The sequence below is a fragment of the Gobio gobio genome (genome assembly GCF_949357685.1).
Source record: "Gobio gobio genome assembly, chromosome: 14".
NCBI lineage: Eukaryota > Metazoa > Chordata > Actinopteri > Cypriniformes > Gobionidae > Gobio > Gobio gobio.
In genome coordinates, this window is record NC_137107.1 from 40,759,468 (window position 1) to 40,769,190 (window position 9,723).

Consider the following 9,723-nt stretch of genomic DNA (forward strand, 5'->3'; position numbering starts at 1 on the left):
CTATGTGGTTGAAAATACTGAATAGTTGTGATATATGAAAAGCACTGAGTGCTCCCATCTCCGGCTCAGCGCCAGCCAAAGCACAAAAGCATGTTTGAATATCAGTAGCCACGTTTACATGCACACTTTTTTTGTCATTCCGATTAAAATCATTCCGATTGAAAGATTCGGTGGACTGTTTACATGAGACGTTATCTAAACCGATCTGGTGTTTACATGTGCTGACTTTCAGTCGGAATCATTTTGTGACATGCGCACACAGATTGTCTGCCGCATCAGATTCGTAACGTTAGTATCGTGGATCAATAGTTCTGTGTTGGTAATTTTTATATTTATTTATTTTTCTGTGGGCGGACATGCGGTAGTTTAAACTAATTTATGTCCTATACAATGGCTATTTCAACAGCTGTGAATGATGAATGCGGAATCAAACTTAATTCAATTAATTTATTTTGAAAAACACAAAATTAACTATAAAATGCACCCAAATTATGAATAAAAACATAGGATGTATGGTGAAACAAGAATAAAAGCATTCAAGACGTGCTCCGCATACTAGTACTAAACGCATAGATATTTCAGATGATTAAGGAAAGATACCATAATCACAAAGGTATAAATATTGACAAAAGTAATTAAAGTAGACTGTGGGTAATGTTACGTAACCAATTTGAAGCAGAACTTACGAGAAACAAAATGTCGACACGTCCTCTCCAGCAGCTTGAATGTTCCCCGTTGCAATGGTAACTCTCAACGGCCACCAGGACTTATACAGTTTTATAAAAGCTATTCATTATTTGTTGTAAAGTGTAAGAATCACCTCAGAAAAATGTATTCTTCTGTCAGGCGCAGTTGAAGCCTAGGACAAACGCTGTCAAGATGAGATGGTGTAGCCAGGCTATGTCTGTGTCATTATTCCAACATCATGTTCATAACATGTAACGAAATAAAAAGTTTAATACCTCAGAAAAATTAAATTTCCTCTCTTGTCAACATTAGCCTGGTGTGAGCACGGCGCGCGCTCTTCAGTTGTGGAGGCGCGCGCGCTATATATCACGTCACAGAAAGACGTGCACTCAAAGTAATCGGATCAGGTCGTTTACATGGTGGAATTTTTCGTTTGATCGGTTCAATGAAAGGTTTATCCCACCCCTCTCAAACGATTACAATTTAATTCGGTTAGGCCATTTTTATTCCAATTGAGGTGTTTATATGGAGCATTTTCATTCGGATTGGACTTTAAAACCGATTACAGTGCTCCATGTAAACGCACCTAGTGACGCATTGAACATTCTAATCACACCGGTGTGATCGTATGCATCAATGGGTTAAAATCAATCTCGTTTTGGGGGTGGAGGGGGGATGAATTTAAATTTAATGAAATAATATAAATGTTAACCATTAAATTTTCAATTTCGTATTAAATGTCAAAAGAAAAAACATATTCGTCTTCTGCATACCCATACCCATGCCTTGCAAACTCTTCATGGTGCCCCTGCCTGTACCCTACTGAAAAATATGACTTTATGGGCCCCCTATGGCTCCTCCATTCAGACAGGAGAGCTCGAATTTAGTGATCCAGGTAGTCAGAAATGGCATTTTAGCCTTTAGTTAAATATGATTGTTATTTTATTTCTTCTGCATGATTTGTTTATTTCTTATGCACATGTTGTGAATATTTTATGATTGTTTTCATTCCTTTTTTAAAGTACTTTGAATTACCATTGTGTATGAAATGTGTAATATAAATAAGCTTGCTGTCACCATTCTGTTTAGTTTTGTTCATGGACTTTCAGTTTGTTTTCATGTCACATGTTTTTTTGTTCAGTTTACTACCACTCGTCTGTCTCCCTGGTTACCGACATTGAGTTAATTTAGTTCAGCTGTGTCCAGTTAATTATCTTGTTTCTGTTTGCTATTTAGTTCTTCCCTTTCCACTCAGTTTTGGTCCGGTCACTGTTAGGTTAAATTGTGTTGTGCTGTTGCCTGTCTGCCTTTGAGATTATTTTGTAATTAAACTACGTTTCAAACTTCATTCATCTGTATTCGTCTTCACACACCCGTGACACTTGCCTTGCCAAATTTTTTATTTCAGTATTTCAATAACTAAAAACTTTTTTAATAGTTTTAGTTAATTAAAACTAAAATGGGGGGGGGGGGGGGGGGGGTGAAACACTCCGTCAATTTCAGTCAATCTCATGTAAATCTTGAGTGCCTATAGAGTAGTATTGCATCCTTCATATCTCTGAAAAGTCTTTAGTTTTATTATATTTATAAAAGAAAGATACACTGTACTAGGTCTGTAACGACTTGACCAAGAATAAAACCCTTGATTAAAGCCGCACTAGGTAACTTTTGCTCTCGGGCTCCCCCTACAGTTGTGAAACAGTATTGTCCTCTACTACTGTTGTAAACGGTCACTCTACATCAGGGGATGCATCGCACGTGCATTTGTTGACATGACAACTAGCCCTGAACTCTGCAGGAGTTCACATGCAGGTGTTCTGCTTGCGTCGCGTGTGAAATGTCTTCATCCCAGGTACAGTGGCATATGTTTCAGCATGTCATATGAATACAATTTCATGGGTTTTATTTTTTTCAAACGCCAAATGATCGCGATGCTCACGTTTACAAGCCAGCGTCATTATAGTAGTCTAGTCTATTGGTTCCCGTTTTACAGAATCTATATGATACTTCAATTCAATGTTTGAGTGGTAGGTAATAACCATATATCGTCAATATTATAATATCAAGCTACCATAGATGAATCTGCAAATTCGAAAAATCGATTTGCATTAAAGCTTGAGGAAAGACAAATAAACCAATATCACAGACATGTTAGGAATCCTAAAATATGATTTTGTATGTATTACGTATTTACTTGCAAGAATGTAGCCCCTCCTCCTTCAGCTCACGCCAACGAGCAAACGCTGGCCCAATGTTGATCCTCGTCCTGCCTTTAATCCGATCACTTTCTCGTTTTCTCTTTTTGCTTTCCTCAGACAAAACCTTTGCTTTCTTATTTTTCTGTGCTGCTTCGGCCATGACTATAACATTCGGCAAACAAATGATTTGCGAGCGATTTTTTTCACGCACGTCCGAATTTAAGGAAGTGGGGATGGTGGTGGAAGTGACGTATATGCCGTAAAGCAGTCTAATTTTGTAGTTCTTTTTGTTCTCGGGTTACTACCCGAAACCCGAAGTTTAAAAGTACGATTAAAAATGATACAGACCCCGTCAGGCTATGGCAGACATGTCATTCAACCTATTGTAAGTCGATGTATCATCACAAGAGTTTTGAAAATATATTATGAAGGTTGAAAAGTTACCTAGTGCTGCTTTAATTGAACATTTTATGTTTATTTTATTTATACATTATGATTATTATTATCATTTTGCTTTCCATTTTTTGCCCTCATAAGGTTTCTGAGTAAGTTCCTGATAAGGTTTTACTGTAAATATTTTCTACTATTAAAGGGGTGGTAAAACACATTCTTTCGAAGGCTTGATTGTGTTTGTGGGGTGCACTGTAACATGTGTTCATGCTTCGTTTTTAAAAAATTGCATTTATTTTTCATATATTTTACCTTTATTCTACACTGCTCTGTCCCTCCTTGTAAAAACGGTCCGATGATTTCCGGGTTCTATGAAGCCGGTCCCTCAAAAATACGCAATGGGCTCAGATTGGTTAGCTGGCCCAGTGTGTTGTGATTCGCTAACCGCCTAGTGCATGTTTTTCGGAAACATCACGCCCCTTACCTTTACCGGTAGACAGTGCTATGGTAGTATTAGAAACAATGGCGTCAATAAAACCATACCAATTTGAGCCCGAATCGGACCCAGAAAATTCTAGTGAAGATGATCGAGCAGAACCTGTTCAAGAACGGCTGTTAAACGACGTTTCAGAATGGTTTGTTTTTTGTTGTTGCTGTATAGCCTACAGTCCTCAAAGGGATTTTTTTGAGTAAAGACTGCGGATCTATAGTGATCGCTACTGAATGTCACCGTTACTTTTGTATTTTTAGAACGATTATAGCCAAATATCTGTCGCAAGTACTATTAACCCAAAACAAACACTAAACATTGGCTTTACTATAGTAGCCAAATCAAACACACAACCATGTTTAGCATGCCTGTAGATAAACAAGCATGTAGATAAACAATACATAAAAGCTCTAATCAAAGAATAATTTACAATAATTCCAAATTCGCTGTTGAGATTTTAAAAAGTTTGTAACGTTAAGTATGAATGAGCATTTAACAAACTGGTTTGCAGAGCCAAACAGCGTTGTCATTTGTTTACTTCCTTGCTACAACGTACAATTAACAATACAAACTATTACAGGAAAACACATAGACGAAAAATAAATCATACTTACAGGTTGTGGCCCGTAAACAGCTTCTGTTTTTAAATCCATCTTTCAGGACAAGCCGTTATGCGAATCCTGCATTGAACTTGCGAAGATTGGGGAAGCTTTCCTCCATAAAATGTGCAGCACAGAGAGCAAGATAACCATTGATCCCTAACTCCCCCGTCCCTAGGAAGCCTGAACAAAGTGGACGTGCAATCCGGATGAAAATAACAGCGTTTTCGTCGGCATTGCAGCAACAACACTCCAGCCTACTAACCAGCTGTTCACAGCCCACAGCACAGCAGATAGACTGCATGTTGCAATTCAGTCCTACAAATGGCGCCTGCGCCACTGTGTGACGTCACATGAAATCTAAGAATACCACAACAACTCTATTCTCTGAGGAGGGGTTTATGTAAATATTGGGACTGGTGATGTCAGCAACCCTGGAGGAATGTTGTAGTCCCTACCGACCGTTTGCTGTAGTCCTTAGAAATTGATTTCTTTAAAAGCAAACATCCCCCTTTGCTTTAAACTTTGAACGTTGTAACTTTGCAGATGTTGTTTATGCTCAAACAGCAACATTACACTCTAGCTAAAGTTAGAAAAGTGAAATCGTGTTTTACCACCCTTTAAATGTTAAAAAAATGTTCTAATGAAAAAGTGCATTTCTTTGCGATTTTAAAATATTTGAAGGAAACTGTTCACTTTCAGCAGTTATTGTCTATGGGGCAGATACAGATACATTAACACATAACACAGTAGCCTACATTACATTTATTTGAATGCATTAATGAGAGAGTGATTGTGTGTGAATTACTCATACCGTCTCTATTCATTATGAAGCTGTGGTTTGTACTTACTTCAAAGGTATTAAAATATATGCCTATAATGGTTGAGTTTCTAAGCTACTTTAGTAACTTTACTTTAGTCACAGTACAGCGTTGACACTGCGTTTCTGCGCGCGATCTTCACATGCGAGCTTCTGTCTGAGAGTTCGTTTGTCACAATATATCAGGCATTAGTTCAACATAATACACATCTGATGGTCTGAAATCGCTTTAATGTTCAAACCGGCAGGCCTTAAAACACATACAAATGACAAAGCTTTGTGAGGACGCTGGTGACAGAGGTCTGCCTTCAGGAGCGCCTGCGTTGTCAGAGACGCGACACGGCTTGGCTCTCTGTGTCACAGAAAAAAGCTCATGAGCACTGAACGGATACGTTTTCCGTATTGGTGTTTTTGAATAGTGCACAATCGCTTTAAATGTTCAAGCCTTTAAACGCATTTACTTGACAAACTTTATGAGGACGAAAGTGAAAGCAATTTGGCTTTGGGGCTTGCGCGCGCCGCCTGTGTGTGTGTGTGTGTGTGTGACAGCGCGTAGGCTATAAGAACGGCAATTAACTTGCCTGTATAAACTGTGTAAAACATGCAGTTACTATAGTGATTCTGGGTTTATAGTGATAACTATAAACAAAGATAACTGCTCCTGCATCTCTCTGTGTGCCTGCAAACTGCACTTGATGTGACTGACGGGGCGGAGTCACGTGACTAAAACCAAAATAACCGACATGGGAAAAATACATCGGTTAGAGGTTCTGAATTTCGGTTTCGATTATTTTTTGATGAATCGTACAGCCCTACGTCTTTCCGGAAAAAACAGAGTGGCTGGGGGCGTATCGTGTGGGCGGAGCTAGAGCTAAATCATGAGCGCGCGCAGCGATTGCCTTGAGAGCTGAAAGCTGTGACATCCTTAAACTTGGAAAAAACGTGATCCTAAATAAACCATGGAGATCAATCGGATTTAGCCATACATATATGATCCAGAATCAGATCTAGAGGCTGAAATTGGACAGGAGAAGCAACAAAGACGACTGGACGTCTCAATGGTATGTACTGTAAAACTTATATAACGTTACCTGCTTATAGCGGCTTGTCATGCGCAAGTTTTGCAACATTTGTGTGTGTTTACTCATGGTTTATGAGGACATAATTTGATTTATGGAATATTGTATGCGATTTAATGTTAGTAGCAAGCGGAGAGGTTTTGCAAGTCAGACTAGCGCGTGTTTACATAGAAAAACAATGGAATAGTAGCGCATTTGAATGAACGAGTCGATAGCTAACAACACAAAGACATTTGATGCAGTTTTATTCACCGCCTGGAACCGCTTCCGAGAGAAGAGCCCGTATGGCCTGTACAAGGACATTCCGCCCCTAGCTTACGTCAGACAGACCCATACTCGAAAAAAACTTTCCGAAACTTATAAGAAACTGGAAGGAGTATTTTTGGCACAGAAATACTCTATCAAACGTCCAACTTTTTTATTAATAACTTTGTCCATGTTGAGCATGGGAATCCAAGTCTTTAACAGTGTAAAAAGCTCAGTATGTATGAAACAGCATTTCACCCCCCCCTTTAATTGATTTATCATAATATGAGAGTAACAGCTATCTATGGGTTGAACTGTGAGGTGATCTGTAGTTGTTAATGTATAAAATATTGCTTGATGGATGATTGGTGAATGTGTGTTTATCTGCATATGTAAGGTACAGCATTCATGCAATAAATACCTCCAAGTTTGAAATTAAATTCCTCCAATATAACAATCTCTGTCAAAGCCTTTTCTCAAATGTGTCAGGGTTCTCTTAATTACTTTCTGGTGGCATTAAAGAGCTTTGGTCTAATGGTCTTTTGTGTCGATTACAGATTATGACTGCGTTCCGCCTCCTTCCTACGGAACCAGTAGTAACCACCCTAACTCTTCAACAACGGGTAATATGCAACACAATCTGATCACAATTTGTAACAATTTTGCGCTTTGCAGAATTGGTGGCTCATTCATATAAATTCGTACAATATCATTTGTAAACTTTTTGTATGATCTGTTTACACCCCAGTGATGGTAATGTATAAAGGTGGATCTCATGCTTACTTTTTCCATAATAATTGAATGTCTTAGTAGTATATAACTTTCACTCATTGTGTTTTGTGATTGTTACAGATTCTGACTGCCTTCCAGCCAATGTTGTTGTATTTTTAGCCTTTTTCGTGAGGTCTGAAGCACCAAATAAGGGCAATATGTCAGATGCAGCAGCATATAGTCAAAACACTACACTGATCCCAGGGACACTGGGCATCTCAGTTAAGTCTGTTGTCTTTCTCAAGGCTTGATGGTCACACGCGTCATGCCCTCGTTCTACATCACCATCATCCTCATTAGTTTGCCCCTGAACGCTTTGGCCTTGGTGACGTTGACCTGTAGGATTCGAGAGAAGAAACCAACTGAGATCTACATGTCTCACCTGGCGTGTGTGGACCTGCTCTTCACCCTGCTGCTGCCTCTGAAGATCCACTACCAGCTGAACGCTTCAGATTGGGTGTTCGGTGAGGTGGCGTGTCGTGTGCTCAGTGCTGCTTACTACTGCTACATGTACTGCTCCATACTGCTGATGATGTGCATGAGTGTGGATAGAATGCTGGCCGTGGTGTTTCCCGTCACCTCTCTAACCTGGAGGAGCGCAAGGAAAGCCACGTGTGTATGTGTGCTGGTCTGGCTGCTGGCGCTCGCTGGTACGATGCCACTTCTCTCAATGAGACAAACGGTCAAGATTAAGGATGTGGGCGTCACTTGTCATGATGCACTGCTCCACAATGACCCTACAGTGCTGTATTATGTGTACCTGTTCTCCATCCTCTCCTGCCTCTACTTCTTCCTGCCGCTGGTTGTCACCTTAGTGAGCTACTTTACTATCATATATGCACTCAGTGCAAAGTCTGATCGCTTAGCAACATCATCATCATCTTCAGGCAAACGAAGGAGAGCTGTGATTATGGTTATTGCCGTGCTGATTGAGTTTGTGGTGTGTTTTGCTCCAACCAATGGCATCCTGTTGTACCACTGTGTTTGTTTATCTACTGGAGGGGATGGAGATTCATCATATGTTGCTTACCTGTTGGCTGTGTGTTTGGGGAGCGCAAGTGTTTTTCTGGATCCTCTTCTGTACTACTACGGCTCGTCTCAGTGCAGACAGCAAATCAGATCTGTGTTTTGGTCAAAATCATCAAACATTATCAAACACATGAAATGCTCTTACAGCTGTATCAAACAAAACAAAAATTAAGTGGATCTCTATGACAACAACAATTGCCATATTCTTTCTTGACCAGTTCACTGTATTTATCTGCCAGTATTAACGATATGGAATGAAGTTGGTGTTCAATATATGCACTCATATAATATTATATTTACTACTATATCATGCTGTGACATCTGTCAGCTGCTGTACCCTTAAGTACCAGCAGATGGCAACCTCACCCTTCTCTGTTTCCCGGACTTCCTGTCAAACAGACGCCAGGTGGTCAGAATGGGCAGTAACATCTCCTCACCACTGACTCTCAACACTGGAGCCCCTCAGGGCTGTGTTCTCAGCCCACTCCTGTACTCCTTGTACACACATGACTGTGTGGCAACCCACAGCTCCAACACCATCATCAAGTTTGCTGACGATACGACGGTGGTAGGTCTCATCACTGACAATGATGAAACGGCCTACAGAGAGGAGGTGCACACTCTGACACGGTGGTGTCAGGAGCACAACCTCTCCCTCAACGTCAGCAAGACCAAGGAGCTGGTGGTGGACTTCAGGAGGAATGAGAGAGAACACCGCCCCATCACCATCGATGGAGCACCGGTGGAGAGAGTCAGCAGCTTCAAGTTCCTCGGTGTCCACATCACAGAGGAACTCTCATGGTCCGTCCACACCGAGGCCGTTGTGAAGAAGGCTCATCAGCGCCTTTTCTTCCTGCGACGGCTGAGGAGGTTTGGAATGAGCCGCCACATCCTCACACGGTTCTACACCTGCACCATAGAGAGCCTGCTGACTGGCTGCATCACCACCTGGTACGGCAACAGTACCGCCCGCAGCCGCAAAGCCCTGCAAAGGGTAGTGCGCACGGCCAGCTGCATCATCGGAGGTGAGCTTCCCTCCCTCCAGGACATTTATGTCAGGCGGTGTGTGAAGAGAGCTCAGAGGATCATCAGAGACTCTAGCCACCCGAACCATGGGCTGCTCTCACTGATGCCATCAGGCAGACGGTACCGCAGCATCAGATCACGCACCAGCCGACTCCAGAACAGCTTCTTCCCACAAACAATCAGACTCCTTAACTCTTGACCCATCAGGATCATAACACACACTGGACAGAATATCACTCAGCACAACCCACTGTAGATAAACACACATTATATACACATTTATTTATCATACAGCATCTATTGCACTTTGGATTTCAATTTTTCAATCTGTGAATAATATTTTATACTGTACATTGTATATTATTATTACTATTATAGCGTAATGTAT

The 9,723-nt window shown here is 40.9% G+C and overlaps 2 protein-coding genes across 2 annotated transcripts in view; both read left to right on the forward strand.

Moving 5' to 3' along the window:
- Positions 1–9,723, forward strand: part of LOC307137479 (uncharacterized protein) — an 890,992-nt gene that overhangs the window by 421,622 nt on the left and 459,647 nt on the right. The window lies entirely within an intron of this gene.
- On the forward strand, positions 7,546–8,481 carry LOC307137121 (proteinase-activated receptor 1-like; the record flags this gene model as incomplete). The annotated part of the gene is made up of 1 exon (XM_079834603.1): positions 7,546–8,481. The coding sequence occupies one exon, from the start codon at positions 7,546–7,548 to the stop codon at positions 8,479–8,481; it is 936 nt and encodes a 311-aa protein (XP_079690729.1).